The 23,166-nt window shown below is 40.2% G+C and overlaps 4 protein-coding genes across 5 annotated transcripts; all 4 read right to left on the bottom strand.

Annotated features, from left to right (window-relative positions):
* Positions 1-3,182: 3,182 nt before the first annotated feature.
* On the bottom strand, positions 3,183-5,506 carry LOC134179339 (uncharacterized). Its single transcript, XM_062646206.1, has 3 exons — positions 5,293-5,506; positions 4,483-5,226; positions 3,183-3,867 (listed from the first exon to the last, which is right to left on the bottom strand). The coding sequence occupies exons 1-3, from the start codon at positions 5,473-5,475 to the stop codon at positions 3,349-3,351; spliced, it is 1,446 nt and encodes a 481-aa protein (XP_062502190.1). The 5' UTR covers positions 5,476-5,506; the 3' UTR covers positions 3,183-3,348.
* A 2,178-nt stretch (positions 5,507-7,684) lies between these two features.
* On the bottom strand, positions 7,685-13,418 carry LOC134179817 (copper homeostasis protein cutC homolog). 2 transcript variants are annotated; one of them, XM_062646785.1, is made up of 8 exons: positions 13,328-13,418; positions 13,029-13,088; positions 10,025-10,193; positions 9,929-9,969; positions 9,835-9,870; positions 9,627-9,760; positions 9,518-9,545; positions 7,685-8,019 (listed from the first exon to the last, which is right to left on the bottom strand). In XM_062646785.1, exons 1-8 carry the CDS (start codon positions 13,416-13,418, stop codon positions 7,799-7,801), a joined length of 780 nt encoding a protein of 259 aa, XP_062502769.1. In that variant the 3' UTR covers positions 7,685-7,798. The 2 variants fall into 2 exon arrangements, with proteins under 2 accessions (XP_062502769.1, XP_062502770.1); XM_062646786.1 differs by having other exon boundaries at positions 13,318-13,367.
* Positions 13,419-13,674: 256 nt separating this feature from the next.
* On the bottom strand, positions 13,675-20,081 carry LOC134179816 (tRNA-dihydrouridine(47) synthase [NAD(P)(+)]-like). The gene is made up of 13 exons (XM_062646783.1): positions 19,993-20,081; positions 19,869-19,939; positions 16,472-17,205; positions 16,322-16,411; positions 15,168-15,347; positions 14,926-15,102; positions 14,774-14,870; positions 14,628-14,706; positions 14,514-14,561; positions 14,321-14,408; positions 14,208-14,260; positions 14,023-14,151; positions 13,675-13,960 (listed from the first exon to the last, which is right to left on the bottom strand). The coding sequence occupies exons 1-13, from the start codon at positions 20,043-20,045 to the stop codon at positions 13,888-13,890; spliced, it is 1,872 nt and encodes a 623-aa protein (XP_062502767.1). The 5' UTR covers positions 20,046-20,081; the 3' UTR covers positions 13,675-13,887.
* A 1,885-nt stretch (positions 20,082-21,966) lies between these two features.
* LOC134179338 (zinc finger MYM-type protein 1-like) lies at positions 21,967-22,989 on the bottom strand. Its single transcript, XM_062646205.1, has one exon. The coding sequence runs from the start codon at positions 22,987-22,989 to the stop codon at positions 21,967-21,969; it is 1,023 nt and encodes a 340-aa protein (XP_062502189.1).
* Between the last annotated feature and the right edge of the window lie 177 nt (positions 22,990-23,166).

Raw genomic sequence — 23,166 nt, 5'->3', positions numbered from 1 at the left:
GCTATTCCTCTGCAAGAGCATGTTTAGAAGTGTGAGACGTCTGTGTGGCGGCTTGAGCCGGTTTTTCGATGCGGTTTGACTGCTAGGGTAAACCAGGAACGTGTTCGAAGTGCGAGAACTTGGATGTCAACTGTTGTTGTGCGTTTTTTACCAGAATGTCAGCGTGTCAGGGAAGCAGTCACGACTCACCGCAGCAGGTATGCAATTCGATTGGTTTGGTTGTGCTGCCGTCAGTGGACGCATATTGATCAACGGCTAGCGATGTGCGAGTTTTGTTTCTGTGAGTTTCTACAAATTTCTAGAGATTGTTTGTGATCGTGGACGTATGATGCTCCCCGTGTCTAATCGTGTCTAAATTAGGGCAGCATACGGGTCACATATCCTCGTCCCCAGGCCAGAGCCCTCTATCTAGAGTATAAAAACATTTTGAAAAATGAGAAAGGTGTAGGGTTGCTGTATGAAACAAGACCATGTAGGGTGTGTGCTGTGACATCTTTCATGAATTCACTCATACAGACTGAGCAATACGTCATCTCTACATTGCACTATTACGCTAGAAGATGGTGCAATGTAGGGATGATGTATTGCTCAGTCTGTATGAGTGGATTCATAAAGCATGGAATAGTTGACCTCAGATCAATATACTTATAGTTATACTGTAGCAGGAGTTAGCACATTGCTAATGTACATGAAAGTCAAGCATTCATTAATTGTGACTTAATTGTAACACAATTAATCATTCATCTTATTGTAGAGCAGTATAAACATGTCTTAGGAAAGTTCTTAGTATGGGATAGTGGGATGCTTGCCTAAGTATTCTCAAAGTACTAGTACAGCCACCATCATTAGAACACACCAAAGGGTGGCTCAAATGGACAACGGGAATGATCACACACTCTTCTTCTTGCAGGGAACGTGTAAGTTGGATTCGGTGCAAAGGCAATCAGAATTTAAAGAGAAATGCTAGCGGTAGAAGAACGGCTTCAATCAGCCTAATGTCTTTGATCGCTGGAACCTCGCTCCTCTGTGCAGTGCTCACGTGTCACATGACTAGGCTGTCGGAGCCGAGGAGATGCCTGCTAGATTCCAAGCACGTCATGATGACGTGGGGGCCCCCTTTCGATTGTATAGATCTAATCCGATCCTAATGATGTAGAAAACATCACGTGAGGACTACACTGTAATGTCGCGTGCATAGAATGACCGCCGACAATGCCAACAGAGTGAGGTGTAGAAATCTAGAAGATCCTAACCATGCATGTTGGCTGCAATTCCCAGTTAGTAGACTGTAAGTAACAGTTGGGCGCAGAGTAAAGTTTTGTTGATCTAACCTTTCGATGTCATGATGTGAAATGACCATAGTGCGTTTTGGCCACTGTGGGATCTGTAGTGCACAACATGTTGAATCTCACCGAATTTATGCTTACGCTAAGCCAAAACAAGACTTTTCTTCCTGAAAGAGCAACGACAGAGTTCAAGAATCTATGCCCTTCACTGTACCACGCTTCCACCAAGGCACGTCTGTCTAGATCTACGCACGTCTTCAAGCTTTAACAAAAATGGTTTCAAAGTAACAGACGCCTTTGTTTGTCAACCGTGCTCAGCTAACATGTGAGTCATTAACTAAAATAACATACATAACTCAACAAGTCCCGGACAACTACCGGTATGCTACTACAGCCGATCCTCTGATAGCTGCGCTTGAATTACTGGTTATTCCAAAGGTTTCAAAGCTGCTGCCGCTGCTTACCTTGCCAGATGCTCTCGTGCTAGTCGTGTCCAGTTCTCAATATGTTCTATATAAAAGGAGAAATGGTTTATTAATTAGCGCCCAGAATCGTAAACCCTTTACTGTTGTATGTATCTTCTAAGGTTAATTAATTAATGCTGCATAGTGGTGTGCAGCAAATTCTAGCCACCTGCTCAAGCATTTTATACCTTGTTTACACTGACAAGACAAATGAGGACCAGCCAGCCCGTTCGAGTATTCCAGCAGTGTGTGAATTGTTGACCGAGCCAGCACACGTTTACACTGTGAGGTTGCGAACGGCCAGATAGGCGTGTTTTATAATCACATGACTGTCATGTGTCTTAATACCTATGTAAACATGGATGCTAGAGGAGTTGCTTTGTGCGTGCTCTTGTTTAAAAAAATTGAAAGATAGAGTGTGGAGGGTGAAGTGGCGCAAGAGACTGCAGCTATCGCACAAAAGTGTCATTAGACCACGCCATATCAGGGAATAATACATCTGCTGTGCATGTTTTATCGATGTTCGACCGAACCATCTAGCCTACTTGCATTTACACTACACGAGGAGACCGGGCTGCACTGAGCCAGCTCACTCAAATCGAACGGGCTGAGTCAGCCCACTCCAGCTGCTTCCAACTTGGTCCTGTTGCATTTACACTGGCATGTTGGACTGGGTAGCTTCGAGCTGGCACGGTCCGGCCCGTTTGAACGTGCCAGTATAAATGGGGTATTAGAATTAATTAGTAAAAATAATATTGATACACAACTTTATCCGGTCTTGTTTTTTGGGAGTCATCTACCACATGGGACTTTGAAAATCATCTGTTTACATGGCTATTGGATAGAACGTAGGAAGGAGATTCATAACTATATAGAGCTCGAATAGTGTTGAAATGAAGTTTAGGATTCTAGATTTTCAGATTGGTTTGTAGAATTTAAGCATCTTGAGTCTGTGAAAATGACCGAGTCAAACACAGGTTCTGGAAGAGGGCGGCTATGACACACAATGACTTCACTAAGGGAATGAATTTATTTGAATGTAGAATACGAAGTGGTTGTAGCTTTTCTTAGCATGTTAAGTTAATGGTGTAAGTCTCACTGTGTCTGCTCCTTTTTATATTTGTGTATTTGCTCTTTGCTACATGTTTTTCTTGACGATTTCTGTATCTCTTTTCCCTTGCCGGCCCAAGAATTGAGAGGGAACTGTAATCTTTGTGTGAAAACATTATATCCACTCATGGTTTTATTAGTTACACCTAAAGTTCTCAGTCAGCCTTGTTTATACCAAACTAATCAGAGGATTCAAAGTCAGAAAGTGTATGACTCATGACATATATGCACAGTTTATGTTAGATGATATTCTTGCACAAATCATCCATTTTCTCTTGTGAGAAACCAATACACAACCATAGAATATAGTATACATCCTTTGTTAAATACTTGTATTAGAATAATTACTATGATAAATACTATGATAGAATACATTGTTAAAGTGCAATAAGTGTTTATAACCTGTCTACCAGTAGTTGGTCCATCAACCTAAAAGTTATTAAAAAATCAAAACATGTGGACAGCTAGCTAACAATCACTGACATCAGCTAGCCAGACATAGCAAGACCTGTCACGGTCAGAACGAAAGCAAGAAAGGCAACCAACTGCACCACTACAACAACTTCTGGCTGACTATACCATCCACTGTAAGGAGTATCATTTATAATGGCCACGTTATCACCAATCAAAGCAGTTGACTCGGTTGAATCTTCTTGTTGAAGATCGATCAGTGTATTTGCAGTAACTGTTTTAATCTCAGCCATCCATCTCTTTCTTGAAAGATACTGTAGCAAACCCGGTATAAAGTAGATCAAGAAGAACAAGACAAGACCCAAATACTTGAATTCAGTCACCAAATTACTCACAAAAATAGATGGAATAAGACGGATAATTGCCCAAAGAAATCGATGAAAAGATTGGTCAAGTCTAGAAAATTGCCTGTTACCACCAAACAGCTGAGATTCCATTGTGTTTGCCAAAAAATAGAACCCATTCCATATTGAATGGACTGCTCCAGTGATGGATAAAGCACAATCCAATATGACAGCACTTTCACAAAAGTACTGCTTGAGTCAGAAAGAGGTACCTATACATCATATCCATAATACAAAAGCTCACATCAACCAAGAGTTAGCTATTCTGCTTATTTCTATTTAAGTTATGCCTCTTTGCACATGCAGAGCAGAGGTAGTCTGCCCGTGTGTGTGTGTGTGTGTGTGTGTGTGTGTGTGTGTGTGTGTGTGTGTGTGTGTGTGTGTGTGTGTGTGTGTGTGTGTGTGTGTGTAACATAATGAACCTAATCAAAGGTTACACAAATGAAATTGCTAGTTTAAATAAGACAATTACAATAAACTTTCTAACAATTGTGCAACAAGCCAAAACACACATAGTTTGGAGTGTTGTTTCCAAACCATTTCTAACACTGCCAGATCAGTGAATAATATATACAAATCAAGAAATAATTAAACATCCTAAACAGCAAACAAAACACAAATGAAGAGAACACTGAATGAAAATATTATCTGATATCCATAGAACAATCTTATTATTTTGTGTTCAAGACAACCTTAATAAACAAAATATCCTGGCCCCCCGTGGATTGCATCCCCCTAGGATGTGCTGCAATCCACACTGCTGCTGGGGCGAGGCTATAAACAAAATGCATGTCAACGACAACTTACCCAATTGAGGGATGCGATTTCATTTACATGATGTTTAAAACGAATTGCAACAGTAAGACCTAGAATGCCACAAAAACTTGATGCTGTGATGATTATTCCCATCCACATTTTAATCAGTCCATTTTTGTTAGCAACAGGGCCTGTGATTGATGGTAATGCAACAACAGTAATAAGTGCGTAAACTATGGTTGGAATGGCAGCCGTAAGTCCGTTGAAAGAAAATTGAAACCATCGAGCTGTTCCAGCTTCTTTTTCATCTTCGCCTTCTACAGTTGTCACTACACTGTATATCATCATAGCTCCAAACGTGGCAAAGCGAAGAATTCCTATTACTGTCTGAAGTATCCTCATCTCGGGAAGCTTGGTAAGAGAAATAACAATACCAATTACTCCAACTACCAGTACTGACAATACATATGTGTTCCAGCAGGTGCCCACAGGATGTACGTGGAAGTGAAAGTCTTCCTCGGTACAACGTCCTAGAAATGTGCCATGATCACTGCCAGGAACAATAGTGGCAATAGCAGTAGCAGAAATAGCGATAGTTGTCCAGTTACAGAGATAAATCATGACAAAGGCAGTACACACAATACCGGCCGGCTTTCCAATAAACAACGTACACAGCTCCTGCATCTCAAACTTTCTCCCAGTTCTTATCTTGCATAAGGACATGGCTTCCGTCAGGTTCAGACGGCCGTATTCTTTGTCCGCCGTTGCTTTCCTCTTTTTGATAGCCTCCAACGCCTAGAGACGCACGTGGCGATTACGGACAGAAGAACTAGAGTTAGGAGAAATAGATCGATTGCTCACCTCCGCTCTGGACATGGTTTCGAGTAACCAAATTGCAGGTATCAAGGTTGCTACTAGAATTACAAGCAGTGCGAGGAGACCAGCGACTATGCCAGTATGGTAGACAACAAAAGGAATACTGTATGGACTGATTATCCAACTAGTGCCAGTGAAGTAACCAACCAAGTTGCTATATGTTGTCATGTTGAGGAGATATCTTTTCTGGAGTAGCTACGGAACTTGCAACAGCCGTCACCAACGGACAATCTAGACAACCTTAGCTATGTGTAACCTACCAGTAGGACAATGGGACCACCTAGCGTTTGGCACATGAATAATGAAGAAGCACTAGAAGTGCAAACCCTTCGCCTATATGCATCTTGAAGGTAATTAGTCGCGCTATGACAGAATGGTTTATGCAATACCAATTAACCGTCACGTTAGCGATATGCGACTACCGAGCATTTGGCACATGAATAATCATAATCACTACTGTCTGTTCCCCGTAAGTGTGAACTTTGAAAAACATCAATATCTCCGCTGTTTTTTGGACTTTCGCGATGATCTTGGTATCGTTAGAAACCGCTAGGTCTGACATTTCCGTTTATTAAATTATCTAAGTCCTTCCTACAAACGAAACAAAAAATAATACTTTTGCATATCAAAGACAAACGGGTGGAGCAATGGTTATTATCCAATTATCTTGTAAGACCAACGGATGAACTGGAACCATTGAAGATAATTGGTGTAACATGGTCCAACTGGAGCAGCTCCTAGTGCTCTAATGAGCACACCTGGTGTGACCTCTCCTTCATTACTCACTGCCGAGTTCACACTTACGGGGAATAGACAGTAGATACCCCGAGGAGGAGTGTGGACACACGACCAGTGTGCACACCCAGTCCTCCTCCTCGCGCGCGCTCCACCTGTTTTGGCACGTGATTTTTGCCAGGAGGACTGGTAACATATTATGTCATGTGACCATTTTCTTACCTGAGGCCCGGATTTTTCAATAGTTTAGATACCGATCCTGTAAATTGTTGCCACCTGCCCTGATCAAGAGAATTGAAAAAAGGTTTTTGAGAGTACTTTCTGGCCTGAAACCAAGGGAATCTACTAGAAATATGTCTTCTGTCTTCTCTAAATTTGGTCTCCAATCACATCAGGCCAGACACTCTTTCTACCTAGGTACACGCGCTCACCGGTGTCTACATTCTCTAGCTCTTAGATAACAGTGTCAACTTCCGGTATCACTCACTTGAAAATCATCATTATCACACTCGTCTTACTCAATCAGGACTACATATGCCTAATCCAAACACTGAAGCACTTCGGCAGTCTTCATTTTATCGTGCTCAAGAGTTCTGGAATTCTCTTCCATGTAGGCTAAGAATAGTCTCTGAAGTCTCTAGTTCTAAGCAGCGTCTACGGGAGTTCTGTTACAGTGTAGATGATATTTAGATCCATGTGTTCTGAAATATTAGATAATGTTTCACTTAGACTGTATAGTATGTATGTTAGCGTAAATATTCAAATACAATTACAAATACTGATGTCGAGTAATTAGTCTCACGAGAGTACTACGCTAGACGTCGCCAGCCAACACAGAAACACCTAAATCTTTACGCTCTTTCTAGAGGCAGGAAGGGTCTGGCTATAGTGCGATTGTAATGCTACTCTCTAGAATGGTGTTACGCTAATCATGATTATGACCGGTGTGAACAGCGGCCGCGTTGTGCACTATACGTCTACGCCCGGTGTGACACGCTCTCAAGACGAATGTGGGCGGTATAATTGTCACGAGAGCGGATGTTATCTAGAGTAGAAAGTTGTTGACAAACGCAGGAGATTCATTGTTTCGCGGACTGAACCCAAAGTTAGTGGCATGGGTATGTCGACTTGTGTTGTGCGTGTCATACTTCATTTCTTCTTTGGTATAGATGCCGTGCTGATTTGCAATTGCAAATACCAAGGTACAGTACACATGTACCAAGGACGTGACCGGATCTAGTAGGCGGTGTCTCCCGACAGGAAACAGAGCGATCCCCTATGAATGCAGCCAAACGGTGCTCGAGCGTCGGACCAGCGCGCAACTTTAGTGACACTGTGCAGCAGCTACATGTTCCGTAACCTAAAAGCTAGCAGCCGAGAGTTTTTAGGCAATTTTGCTGCTGTACGTTGATTCGCTCTGCTTGATGAACTGCATTCTTGTCAATCACAAGCTTTGTCGATCTACGCATAGGTTTTATACCTCCGAACTCCTTCAGATACGTTCTTTTCTTTGACATAACCTCTTTCTTAGTGGCAGCTATTTAACCACACTGTTGAACGAATGAAAAACAGTATATAGTTAATTTAATTTGGTGCTTATCATGTATACCTATTATGGAAAACATGTCTACATACTTGCATGTCTAGGTATGAACGTCTTATATAATTAGACAGTCAACAGAATATGACAAGATCTCATCAAACACTCTAGTACATTGACAATTGAACAAAATCACAGAATCCATAGTCGATACAATTAATGCAAATACTTTTCAAAAACAGAAACCAGTTCTTTGCAGTTAGCAACAGCACACATCTTTGTGAAGAACTCGGGTGGTCGAAGTGCTGCACCCATAAAAACATTTTTTTGCTGGTATATCATTTGAGATGAAACGGTAGAACGAGCTGAGCAGTGAAATTCTTTTGCACCAGTTGTTGACAAAATTCTTCCCAAGTTGCTAGAAGAAATACCCCCAGCTGCAAAAAAGTATAAAACATATTACAATATACCAACAAAGTATAGTGGTCTAGTGGCTCCGATGCTAGTGGCAAATTTCTTCTTAAAATTAAAATAAACATTATCCCGGCCTACAGCAGCTGTTGTAGCCGACTGATGTACAGACAAAAGATGCAAATGTTAGTTGTGACAAGAAGAAAAACTGTATGTGGACTATAAGGCTCATGTGATTGAGTAACAAGCAATCTATAAACATTACTCTAAAACCATGCTGCAGTGTACTAGTTTGGCTTTAATCACAATAGAAGCCTTAACATGATCACTAACAGACAAAATACAATGAAATTTGTTCATATTAATTACAACTACATCTCTCTTACTGTTCATGAAGAAATCATCCTAAAAATACTATACAAAACTTTCTTCACAAGTAAAAGTAACAACACTTACACAAATATACACAGGTATGTTTATTTCGTATTGTCCAGAAGCACACTGTTATCATCCTAAATGCACACCTCAAAGCTAATGCTCAAACTGGTGTGTGTGTGCACATGTGTGTGCACGTGTGCACGTGTGTGTGTGTGTGTGTGTGTGTGTGTGTGTGTGTGTGTGTGTGTGTGTGTGTGTGCATGCGTGCGTGTGTGTGCATGTGTGCGTGCATGTGTGTGTGTGTGTGTGTGTGTGTGTGTGTGTGTGTGTGTGTGTGTGTGTGTGTGTGTGTGTGTGTGTGTGTGTGTGTGTGTGTGTGTGTGTGTGTGTGTGTGTGTGTGTGTGTGTGTGTGTGTGTGTGTGTGTGTGTGTGTGTGTGTGTGTGTGTGTCTATGAGTGAGTGCACACTTGTGTCTGTCAGTATTTGTGTTGCTATGTCACACATGCATATTGAAGTGATCTAACTCTTGCCGGCAACTGTTTGCGTAAGAAGAACTGACCAGAGTTTACTGCATTACACTGGTAATATTCAATGTACAATAAAACAACTTGTTAGCATTCAAACTATAAGGCAAACTTTCATAATAAGGTAACGGTACACAACACTTCAACAATGTCATACAATATACCAACAAATTTATATATATATATATATATATATATATATATATATATATATATGTACAAACTTTAAAAACAATTGCTAGAAGGACATCTCTCCGTAGTAGTATTACTGTTAGCAGGGCTATCGTTACTTTTCACGGGCAGCTCTCTCTCCGCCTTTGGCAATTTAACGCTAGGATGATTTTGGACCGTTTGTCTTTGTTAGGTTTAGACAGAGACTACTCTGTTTGTTCTTCGTTGTGAGGCCCCTCTAGTGGAGGGGTAGCTATTATTTATATTTGAATAAACTATATGTAAAAAAAAAAAAAAAAAAAAAAATAAAAAAAAAAAAAAAAAATATATATGTATGTATGTATGTATGTATCATCTGAATTTAGTACTTAAAAGCTGACTAAAAGTATTAATCACATGCAGCAGGTATATACATGGCGTTGCATAATTATAATAGATATACGTAAGTACCTGGCATAATAGTTATTCTTCCCTTTGCCTATAGTATTTGTAACAAAAAGCCACAACAAAAGACCTCTTTCAGCTATGTGACTCTCTTCATCTGCTGCAACACTTCAACCTGTTCTATTAATTTTGCAATAAGTGGTGATCCATCCAATGCAGATGCGTCTTGGCCACTTGTTAACACGCGCTGAAATCCCAATTCAATAATCATTTCCAATGATGCCACTGAATCATTGCACATATCAAATGCTAAAATATAAAGCAGCTTAAAAATTCAGCTTGAAGTCTACAACATAACAGTAATAAGAAATACCAAATACAACCTCTATGGAATGTCGATGGCATTGGTCTGGCGAGATCTTGACAACATACAAGTAATTAATTGTCACAATATAATGAAAGATCAATGATCTATACCTAGAAGATTGCTGCATCTTTTCCTGTCAACAGAACCATCCCTGTAAACATAACCATGATTGAGAAATCATACTGATGACTGAGAAAATACTATACTTGCACAATATACCAAATACGAAACCATCACTCCCTGCCTCTTTAAGAGCTTTTACGTTTTCCTGCATCACTGCAAACTCATGATCATCATATAGAAAGTCCCCTCCCCTTGGACGAATTATCGAAAACACAGGTGTAGCAACAACACTTTTAATGATCTTCAACATGCCTAAAATCATGAGTTCTGTGAGGGTAACATACATAAACACACACTTGCACATTCACTTTCAGTCCAGTTCTACTTTAGTAATGACTTTGCTAGAGTAAATCTGTGAGATTGTGAGTCTTGTAATGTGCAGTGTATGTACTTATTTATAATTGATGATCTTGATGAACCACTGAAGATTATCCTTAAGTGATAACAAATAGGTATGTCATGATCATCCTCTTCATCAATCATCATGTGCCACCACAGCTATGTAAGCCAGAACTAACAGGACACCTTAGATTAACAATACACCACAGCAAAATAAACCTCTATTTCTCAAAAACAAGGCCTAGGCATCCTGAGATGGGTAGAATAAAATCATTCTGGCTTTGTTTTCACCCAGACTGACACAAATTGCCTTAACTAATAGCCTAATAAATAATAATATATTTTCTCTAATAAATAATAATATATTTTCTCTCGTACCCAAATAAGATGCAGTTCCCACTTGGGGGCAAGACATAAACTACACACGGACAAGCTACATATACACACCACTATCATCCATTCACTACAATACATACATGTACAAACAAAAAGAAAGACAACTACACATCACAACTAAGTATACCCATCTCTATGTATTATATACTATTTCTTGAAACCATTTATATGTTGAGTGCAACAGCATCACAAAGTCATGCAACTTCTTCTTCCACAAACTTCCATGATTGAGATGACTTCCTAGTAGCCAATGTGACATCCACAACCAAGCGGTATTTGCTGTGAACAGTTCTATGAATAAATAATAGCTACTGTCTCATCATCACTCAACTTGCTATCCTCAATCGTCAAACCAATCTCCAACTGTACCTCTCACAGACTTGGTATCCTATTCCCAGCCCTTTTCTAATCAACCGTCTCCACGCAGAATCCACTAACTTGCAAACTCTTCTGGTTTCTAAGTTCCACAAATGGCTCCCATAACTAATATATATATATATATATATATATATATATATATATATATATAAGACAGGTAGTAGTTGTCTCATCATCACCTGTCTCCAGGTTTCTTCCCCTCTACTCAACACGTTGATTCTTCCTATAACTGCATTCGCCGGCACAGTAGAATTTTTCAATACGCACTTTGACAGATGCAGTAACATCTTTGTCTTAATTAAATAGACATCCCAAATGTATGAATTGGCGAGTCACAGGTATGTTAATGTCACACAACTGCAGATGAGGGTCAGCAGTAATCAATTTTTGACTAATCATTGAGAAGGAACACTTCTCCTTCGCAAACTGACGACATACATCCAACATAGCCTGTACTCCATCCACAGTAGGCAATAACAGCATGATATAAGTTCCTAGGGCTAGCTATTAATGCTGGCTACCATTCTCAAACATTAGCGGAAGCCACATAACCAAATATTGTGCTATGGATATGTAATGTATGTATAAACATATGATAATGATTATAAGCTAGTATGCTACTATATCAAATCATTATTCTGTAATAATTCTATATAATTTATCACTAAAGGATCTGGTAGTAATTTTAAATAACAAAACAGTTGCATGCCAATGTCTAAATTTAACATATAAACATGTGACCCCACCCATCTACAGCTGTCTGATTCTAGGCTCACAGGTAGTGAATGGTACGATTTAGTGTGCACCTCTGATATTGCTCTCCATTGCCTCGTTAGCACCTATCGCAATTGCAACAACACACTTATGCTGTGTACCTGCTAACCTAGCTATTACCATTGCAAATCATGAGGTCAGCTGTAATATTTGTCATCAAATAACTGATTTTCTCTTGCCATTGTTTTGTAACTGCAGTATGTAGTTTGGAATAATAACCTTTATTATTAGCTAAAACGTTAATATGTAACAATACATAACGCTTCCTTGTTCACCTAACTTGTTCACATGCACTGACCTTACATTTCAATTAAAACCGATATCATATCTGCAAATTAGCAGTTAAATTGTCTAAACAATGTTCATACAATACCGTAAAAATGGGTTCCAAGTTTCTTCCTGTGCAGTATGCAACAAAGGCTGCAAATGTATGATTAGTAGACGCCGTGTCCACTATAGTCAAAATTTTTAGTAGAATGATTCTTAGCATGATCAAACAAGCAAACATCTGTGCCAGCTAGCCTTGTTCTAAATTATTCTACACAGGTTTGGTAAATGACACCAAGTTAAACTAAACTATGCTAGACAACACAGTTCAGGACAACTCGACAGAGTTTGATTTTGCAGTATAAACGGACTCAAACTGATCTGGAGTAAATGCACATGCAGTGGCATTGTCTCCGACTAATAACTAGATGAATACCTAACAACTAGATGATTTATCAAGCAAAGGTGGCAACAAAAGCAAAAAACCAAAGCATGTCCCACAAGCACAGATTGATATCAATCACACAAAACATAAGTGAGTAGTCATAACATGCACACATTACTTTGGCCACACTCCATACAAGATTCATGTGCTTGCCACACGAATGTGAGTTAGCTCATAAAACTAAGTCACAGAGTTATTGTACCAGCCAGCATTAGTCTACACACTCTCAATTTGTAATCATGGCAGTCTGAGCATATATTTGATGGCTATCTGCAGTAAATGTAATCCAAACACTATTAGTAAATAATTGAGCTACCAAATATAGGTTACTTCAATATAATAATTGTAGATAGCATATAAATTATTATTCTTGCAATACAAGTACAGTAGACATGCTGCAATAGATCAATTTGTAATTTTTTAAACTAAGGCGAAAATAGTTAATTGTATAATTGTAATTGTTAACGTTCACTATTCAATTAATATACCAGTAGTTGGTGTAGTTCCTCCTTCCATCAAATTTGCACAAAGCTCCAACCTCAAAGCTCCTGTTAAAGCTCAAATATAATTCACGATAATGACAAATGACACACACACACACACACACACACACACACACACACACACACACACACACACACACACACACACACACGCACACGCACGCACACGCACACGCACACACACGCACGCACGCACACGCACACACACACACACACACACACACACACACACACACACACACACACACACGCACACACGCACGCACGCACGTACGTGCACACACCTCCTTCCGCAGCATTCAGAGCCGATTGCACAGAATCAACACACACTTCCATGTTGCCGTTGCCGTAGCGTCTAGCGCGCGTTCGTGTCATAGGTCAGACCATTTCCTCGTTCTCAATTTCTGGAGAGACATGTCATACTTTACTCGTGGCAGCTGTTTAACATGTATGCAGCATGTACTGAACTTTCAGCTACTGATGCAACAAATGTGTTATCTTCTACGTACGAATCAAAGAACTGAGCGTGAACATGCAGGTTATCTAGCTAGGTCACTTGGTGGAACTACTGCTTGCAAATAGATATTGGTGTAAACAACAACGCTACAGACCCTTTTGGTCACATCTCTCACAGAGACTATACAAAATATATATAGAGTTGTTAGATTGTACTAAATGTAAGCTGGTGCATGGTCTAACACATGATTATTATAGAACAGGTGAAGTAGAATGACAAAAGTAGACAGCTTGACAAACTGTGGTATTTACAGCTTTGGCAATGCACATCACAACAATATGGACGTTATAAACATCGTAAACAAATATATCAGTAAATATGAGACAATCAACTGTAAGAATTAGCTTTGTGCTTTGGTAAAAAAGAGAAGTCAGGAGGTACAGGACCAAGAAGCATCTCACTGTCAGAAGAGAATTTTGTGTTTATTACACTTCAAAGAAAGAGTGAACAAGGTAAGCAAACCTGATTTTGATCCAATCAGAGCAGCTAGAACTAGCCATCAACGTCTCAAGGTCACTTCTACCAACATACGCAGGTGGACGCTCATTGATGCGCTGTGGTACCTGCTCCAATACACCAACTGGAATATATCTAAAACACTCATACTGTAACCGATGTAACGTCTCATCATTATACTATTGCCTTGCCTATACAAGAACGAGAGCCATTCTAGTAGAAAACGTCTTGTCTTGTTGATTCCCTACAATCACAGCAATATGAACTTGCCTAAGAGTTGCCAAATTTTTCTGTTTTTAACAACCTGCTGATCTGAACCCCAATGCTCCAATCCAAAATCAGTATATGTTTTCAAGATGTCAAGCCTCTCGTTTGCTGAGATGTCCCAATGCCTAAACAATAACAAACTCTACAAGTATTGCAAATGACAAATGAAAGACTAATAAAACAAACAATGACACACACACATGCTAACAGAACGACTCCAAACTACATACCTTTGTTCCTTCACTTCAGTAAACAACCATGGTTTGATCAGTGCACCGCTATCAGCATCCAATAAAAAAAGACATCAGTTGTATTACCTTTTCCTTCCTACCTACATGATTCACCGTGCAATCATAATTCCAGCAACGGAGCTTTGTTCCAGCTTCAAGTTGTAGTCTTCAAAAGACAATATATCACCATTTCCTACATGCAAAATGAACAACAAGACATTATACTGTACATTACACACAACAACTAGCAATATGTCTACCAATGACAGGCATTGGATCTGCAGCCTTTACACATTTGCCAATGTACTCCCAGTTCGCTTGCTGTGTGTACCTCTGCTCTCTTGATCGACCATGTATCTGTGAAATCACGTAAATCAAATAAGAAACTTCCATCCACAAAAAATCCTCTCACCGAGACAAAATCAACTCCCAAGTCTCTCAACTTAGGAACCAACTGACAGGCATTCCACTGCTTATCATAAATGCCCACACGCATTTTGACTGATAGTGGTACATCTAGTACAGACTTCATTCCTTCAACAATTTCTTTAAACCGTGTCGCCCTTTGCATCAAGGCACAACCAGCACCCTTTACATAAACCACTTGTCAATAACTAACAGCATTGACACTAGAATCAGAGTCTTAGGACTAGCCTTGTTAAAAACCAGGTCAATTGGACACCCAACATTGATGTCAATGAAATCTATATTGATATGCTGGTTCAAAAGTTCAGCACATCGACACATTGTGTCTGGAAATGAGCCACAAATCTGCACTCCAAATAAGTCTTCGCTCCGATGCCGCCTGAGAAGAGCCCATTCAGATATTTGCCCCTGACAAACAACACCAACAGCTGCCTTAATTAACCTTGACACACAAACGAAGTGCTTGGTGCAACAACCTGGTAACCCCCATTGACATCAAATGGAGAGAATGGCCTTATACTCGGCGCCTAAGTTCTGCTGCTTCTTTCGCTCGTTCTTAGCCCAGCTGCCTTCACAATGTTTCCACTTTCTCGATCTGACACTTCATTGCCACTGAGTGAGCTGCACATGAATGGTTATCACACTCACCAGCATCAGCCATGCCAACATCCGGAAGACGTGGGAGAGGGTTACCAGTTTGTTGCGCCAAACCACAACTAGAATATTAACCAGAAGCTATTGTTCTAGTATGATTTCTTGTACCACAGAATGATGGTAAACCACAAAACAACATGCCCACAATTCTACACGATAGACCAGTTGCCTCCATGATAACTCAATTCAGCCCAGAATGTGGGTTACCAGGTTGTTGCTCCAAGCCCTTCATTTAACAAGCCATAATGTGAAATGGCTATAAAATCTAATTGTCTTGCTATTTAATTAAAGCACAAAGAATGTTTGCCCAAGTGTAGCATTGAGAATTGCATTTTTCAGTATTAGTCTGAATGAAACACATATTAGATAATGTTCCTGTATTCGCCACCTGCATTTACCCTGACTACTTTCTACAGTCACAAAATTAAAGAATATAGATTAAGACAACACAAATTATCTCAACTGTGTAAACTACACTTGCACTATCAAAACCGCTTTGCAACTGCATTGTAGTAAACAGAGATTCACTTGCATTGTTTCCTGTGTACTGATATCACAAGTAGATAACAATAACAACAACAACAACAAAAACAACAACACTACAATAAATAAGCTATGCAACAACAACAACAGCAATAACAAAAACAATAATCACAAACAAACAACTCTACCACTGCCACTACAACAAACAACAAAATGCTACAAGATCAAATATTTACAAATAATACCTGCAACAAGTTAGTGCACATGGCCATTTCTCCACATGTTACATCAGCACCAAACGACTTGCACACTCGACGAAATGGCAGATTGCCAACCTGTTTAAGTTAGAGTAAATACAAACATAAGTGATAATTTTCATTGCTACAACCACCTACAGTAGTGAGTGGAGCAAGAAACAGTTTGTTACGACAGTCAAACTTCCTCTTTTCAGAAGGTTGAAGTCGAATCTGATCCTCATCAGTCACACAGCCAAGACCCTCAGTCTCCAAAGACACATTTGCCAATGCCACACTGTCAGCACACGTAGTTTCCTCTACATTCTTTACAGAGTATGTATGCTTCTTCAAGTCATTCAGCCTCTTCAAGTATTTGTCTGTCCTAGGAGAAGGTACTTGCCTCTTCCTTAACTGAGATTTCAGGTCAAATAGTAATTGGTTACATGTCTGTGGCTGAGGTAAAGATTGATAAAGTTCTTCATTGACAATGTTCTGAAAATCATCTCCTAGATGAGCAGATGCAAATCGGCAGGTCACACCATAAGAACACAAGCCAAGACGCTCAAAATTCGGACACTTTGGCCCCAAATCCACAGACTTCACTGCCATGTAACCCTTGATATCGTGGCTAAATTTACAGCTAGATCCATAAAAACACTGAGATGGATCTCCATGCACTACACTTGGACATAATTGTTCTTGTTGCAGTTGTTTCTCGTCTCTTGGTCTTTTCTTGTTTGTCCCTCGAAATCGCTTCTTTTTCTTCGGTGGCTCAGCTTCGCCATCCTCCTTGTTAGTGAGCAGCTGCACAACATCAACTGGTTTCTTCACCATGTCATAACAAACTTCATTCTCTTGGTCTTTTGATTTAGTAGCACATGCTTCATCCAAATCTACACAGACAATGCCCATTCAATACTGGTTGCTTTCCTACTACAGTTAAAATCATTGCAAATGTTCAGTTTCCTTTCAACTTTGCTAGTAAGCAATAGAATCTCAACTAAAGAAAGCCCTAAACAATCTCTGTTGTTGTAAAATTGCTGATATACTTAATACCCCTAAAGATACTATATGTATTATAATATAATAAGCTTTCAATCATTAAACTATAACGTTATATTTAGGTGTATATGACAGAAGTCAACTTCTTGTTTGCTTCCTTCAGGTCCATACAGCAATTTTGCAGTGATCGCAATAATTGCATGATGACTCCACTGTAGTAGTTTACTTTTTGTTCAAGTAAATACTGTGTCTATATATAGCAATGTCCACAATACCAATTGTTCAACTCCATCAAGAAAGCAACAACTACTTGCATTTATCAACTCTAACACATGCCCCTTGTGTAGTAGAGCAGCTAACAGGTACCTTAGGTTACAGTTACCCATTTCCATCTACACCCATCCTAATCTAAGGTCAAGTAGGCAAAACTTCACACCAGCAAAATGTGTCACTTTTTATCAATTTATGAGTTCTGAATGTGTTAAGAGAGAATGCCTCCATGACATGGTATTGCAGTCATTCTGCTGTTGCCTGCTATTTAAAGTGACTAGACCATTATCAGGTCGAATTTACATGGCATAGTTGCATCAAGTAAACATCAAGTTCATGTTTGTCAACTCAAGCTTGTTCATTGTCACATCAAATTGGTTACTGTTAGATAAAACTTAGTCAATTTCATATTTTGTTAATTGAATCAAGAGTGTTCCCAGTCACTTCAAATTTACATAATGCCAACTTAAAGTTATGGCTAGTGATTTCAAACTCACAAACCATTACATCAACCTTGACCTACGTCAAAACAACTGTGCAATGTGTCATTCAAAATGAAGACAGTGTTAGAATTGTCAATCAACGTTTGAATCGCATCCATGTCTAAAGAAGTAGAACAAGTACAATGCATGTACGTGTAAGAACTAGTAAAGTATCTTCAAGCAATGAAGTGAGACTGTGTGACCTTAATGGTCATATAAAATGAGACATTCTGCAACCGTGAAAATTCCTTTAAAGTAGACAATGTTCCATCCCAATGCAACTCTTGCAAAGAGTGAATCAATAAAGCAATTCAAGCAGTCTAGAATGCGCATTTGCTATGCACCAATGTTACAGAACACCGGTGGTAACCAGATATCACCAGTATTGCACAATATTGGAGGTAACCATAGAATGGATACCACCACACCCTCCTTAGTCAGACTAAACAGCGAGACTGTATCTTATCCAGGAATGTGCATAGAACCAAATGTAGCTCAACTGAAAGATAAATCTTGCATACATCATAAAGAAGCATGGGTTTAGTCAGACGGCAAATGCTGGATAGCTGTGTTGCTACAGTAAGTACGTATATGTGCATAGAACTGAGTAGTGAGAATTCTCACCAGATTTTCACTGTGTGTACCCGTCCTAACCATGCATATATGGTTACCACCACTGTGGATAAGGTCAATTGATGTGTCAGGTTTAACTTATTAAGGTCCATTGACAGCATGCTGGCTTCAAGCAAAATTTGATTTGATGTGGTTTCATTTGAAATGATACAATGCAAATTGTTCTGACACTGTCAAAGTTGATGTGACAGTTCGTGAACTTGAAATCACATCCAGATCTAACATCACACCAACCTGATGAGACAAGGAACAAGATAAAGTTGACATACCATGAACTTGATCTGACATAAAACACTTGATGTCATTGTGACTACTGTGAATTTTAACCAAACCTGGTGTAGACAGCCTTTTAACCAATGTGAGTTTTGTGGTGCCTTAAACACTCTAGAACCTGTAAAATTTTCTTTCTAAACTGAAGTTGGCATTCCCAACTTTACACATGAAACTTCTTAATTAATTAATCAGCCATGCTTCAATATGCTGTGGCTATACATCAGCATGACAGTGTGCCTTATGTTTTCATCTGGAAGTTAATTATATTAATTAAAGGAGATGTTGATATCAACGTATTATTGCCTAAATTGACGTACGTCTAACAACAACAGTCAACAAACCAGAATGCAGTAACGCTTCTAGACTAGTAGATAAGACGTTCTGCAGCTTGGTGGATGTGATAGAAAGTGAGCGCCTATATAATATCCAGTATGGGTTTGCATACTCAACTGGCCCTGGCACAATAGTTTACTGTTCATAGACATCCTATATAACCCTATCACTTTATACTGTTAGTATTCTTGCTCATATTCACATCCACTCAATGGCAATAAGCTTGTGTGTGTGTGTGTGTGTGTGTGTGTGGATGTGTGTGTGTGTGTGTGTGTGTGTGTGTGTGTGTGTGTGTGTGTGTGTGTGTGTGTGTGTGTGTGTGTGTGGATGTGTGTGTGTGTGTGTGTGTGTGTGTGTGTGTGTGTGTGTGTGTGTGTGTGTGTGTGTGTGTGTGTGTGTGTGTGTGTGTGGATGTGTGTGTGTGTGTGTGTGTGTGTGTGTGTGTGTGTGTGTGTGTGTGTGTGTGTGTGTGTGTGTGTGTGTGTGTGTGTGTGTGTGTGTGTGTGTGTGTGTGTGTGTGTGTGTGTGTGTGTTCACCTAACACTAATACAAATTTGAAATACCTCTGCCCGCGTCCGATTCTTCATTACCGCTCGCAGCTACGCAGTTTGGAGATTTCTTTTGTACTAAAAAGCTAAAGAGATAACATAAGGACCATTTACAAAGCTATAACTCTCAATCACGCACTTGAGCTTTATATGTGCTTCTCCTGGACGTCTCTGCTTCAAACTCGACATCATCTAGGTCTTCAACATGAGAGTGCACGCGCGTTAGACATTATGAGTAGGGCGGTGCCAAGCTGTAACTAGATTACGCTTGCGCACTGGCGCCTGCATACGTTCAACTTCTAGCGTTCAAGGTTCAAGTGTATTGGCTAGGAGACGGTGAACGCACACAAGATACGGAATGACGGTAACAATTACGGTAGCCTACTGGTGTTTACTTGTGAGATTGTTGAACATTTTTTACCTAGATTACTATTAAAAGTGTAGGTAGTCTCGCGTGGCCAGACGTTCGCGCGCGGGGGGAGGAGCGTGTAGTACAGTACTTCGAATTTAACCGCATCGCTCGCTCTATTGGTAGCATGGACGTAAAATGAGGTTTAACAATGCTGCATGCATGGTCTCACTAGAGTTGCATTTAATTAATACTAGATAGTTGATATTACTGTACTTACACGGGGTAAATTATGGTTAATTGTTTATTCTAGTGAAAGTTGCAGATCAGATATCCATGCCTGCAAGGCTACAAGCATAAGTCAAATGTTCGATTAATCAAAAAGTTCATTGTGTCGAGAAGAGTTGTTTAGTGATGATTTAACGTGCTGTCTAGTTAATAAATCAATGATTTTCGCCAATTAACAACTTTAGGTGTCAATTTTTAACAACAACTATCCCTTGACTGTGGCTAATCATTGGGGTGAGGTAAGAATCAATCGAGTACAGTGTACAGTATGTATTGTGAGTATACCAATCTCTGACTGCGCAGATGTTAACAGTATGTGGTCCAGTGTCTGTTGTCGAGTCCCACCTGTCAGTTTAGTTTAGTTTAGAGAGTCTGGGGACGAGGCTAATTGCAGCGCATGTCTTGCAGGGGCGTAGGAAGCAAATTTGGATTGGTCCAGCGTAGCGCGCGTTATAGGGGCGTGTACCTCACGTGACTGCAATTAACTAAAGTGCGTAGTTACTTACGTCATTAAATAATTATCACAACATGGTTACGATAATTGACTTTGCTGGTTCCTCTAAAAATTGCCAAAAATTCTAAGGCGGTGTTCATTTCCCCGGACAAAATCATTAGCAATTATATCCAAGTCCAGACTATCCAGTCTTTCCTTAGCAGCAGAACGTGATTGAGCCTTGTCTGACGCATCGTGTTTGGTAGGTATGTCTTAAGACGTCTCATGGCAGTAAAGCTTCGCTCACTTACAGCATTTGTAGATGGCATTACTAGAATAAGACGAGCTAAGCAGCATACTTCACTGTAGAATGATCGCTGGCCATCCGACAAACTTCTAAGATACTGCAGGCAATCTTGCAATGATACTGCTTCCTGCTTCTTCCTTGAAAAGCACGTGCCGAGGTTCAGCAACTGTGCTTCCAATTCTACAGGTTTGAAGTCATCTTCGTAAAATGACGTTACTTGCTGGAAATAAGCTTGGAAGCACTGCTGATTGGCAGCAGTGACAAGCAGCCCTTCAAGGTTCTTGTATACAGCGTAACCAGGCTGATCAAAGCGCTTTCTGATGCCAGAAATAGCCAGATCAAGGGCTTCAAAGTACTGACAGTGATAGTGTTCCTCAACTGTTGTGCTGTGAAAACCATCTCCAGATCCTACTTCTAGTCGAGAAGGAGCTTTCCTTTTTCGGGAAAGGACAGGCTCATTGGTACCTGCATGCTGACAAGACTGGCCAACTAGAGTGAAGAAGAGGCTGAATGCTTCATCAGTACGCATGCCTTTCAGGGTCTCCAATGACATCTGAGCAATTTCTTGGCCATCTGCTACCGACATTGACTGTTTCTGGAGTGCTCGGATAAGATTGTTGGTAATTTGTAATACTTTCTTGCTGAGATGCAAGCCGAAGAGAAGATAGTACTGTGACATTTGAGTGTTGACACCAATGATCCTTCCTTTGACATCTGGAACAAGTCTCTTGTCAAGTCACTCATCCCAGAGCTGCTGGAGTGTATTGTAGTTGTCAATAATACTCTGAATGGCATCCCCACGAACAGTCCACCTTGTTGGACAAAATGTTCTGATACCCACAGCCAGTCCTTCATTATCTGCTGAGTTTTCTACCTTGATATGGTCAAAGGCTGCATTCCGCTTTGGTGAAAATCGGATCAGCTTGGAAATTTCATATGCCGTGTCCAATGCATCTCTGCATATCTTAGACTGCTTCATTGCATCTCCTATGGCCAGGTTTAGTGCATGCCCATAGCAATGCGTTAGTACAGCTCGACTCTCCTCTGCCTGAAGTTGAGTTGCAACACCATGCTTGCTTCCAGTCATGTTTGACGCACCGTCATAGCATTGCCCACGGCATAGTGTCATTTTCAAGCTCATGCGCAGAAGGACATCTCGGATAGTCACTGCCAGACAATTTGCATCAATGGTGCCAACATTATACAATCCAATCACATCCTCATGGTCTGTTAGACTGTCATCCACCCATCTAATGTAGATTGTAAACTGTTCCTTGTTTGCTACATCTGTGCATTCATCAGCCATAATAGTATAGAAGCCATTTCTACAGATACTATTGCTAACCTGCCGCAAGATGTGCAAGGTCATCAACTGAAGGCGCTCATTTTGAATGTCAGGAGAGGTATACTTATTTGTCTTCTTATCCATCCACTCCAAAACTTCGGCACAGTCAAATGCTCTTAAAAGCATCAGCTGTCTAGAGTTACTTTCTGCACTATCACCGTGTCCTCTCAGAGCTAAACCTTGACAAGCAAGGAAGAAGGAAGCGAACATTCTGCAGTACTCTCCGAAACATATCTCTATTGAGTGCCTTTTCCTTGCGGTGCCAAGAGTCGAGCAACTCTCCAACGTCATGTACGTGTTTCGGTAGATCTTGTATTCCGGACACTGCCTCGCGATGACAAGCGCTGGCCAGATGCTTTTTGAACGCAATCGTCGCCTCCTTCCAGTTAGTAAATCATTTACTGATAAAGGCATGATCTCTCTTCGTGCTCGCCAGAAACTTTTTCTTTAGTTCAGCACTCATGCAAACGTGGCAGAACGCAGCATCAGGGGAAGCGTCGTAATGCAGCCAATCGAACTTTCACACCACTCTGCTTTGAACGAACGAGTCTCGCCCTTTGATCCAAACTCGCGACGGGGAAATCTGAAGGT

Source organism: Corticium candelabrum, chromosome 5 (assembly GCF_963422355.1).
Source record: "Corticium candelabrum chromosome 5, ooCorCand1.1, whole genome shotgun sequence".
NCBI classification, from domain to species: Eukaryota; Metazoa; Porifera; class Homoscleromorpha; order Homosclerophorida; family Plakinidae; genus Corticium; species Corticium candelabrum.
Note: the sequence above shows the minus strand (reverse complement) of the source record. Positions and strands in the feature narration are given on the sequence as shown.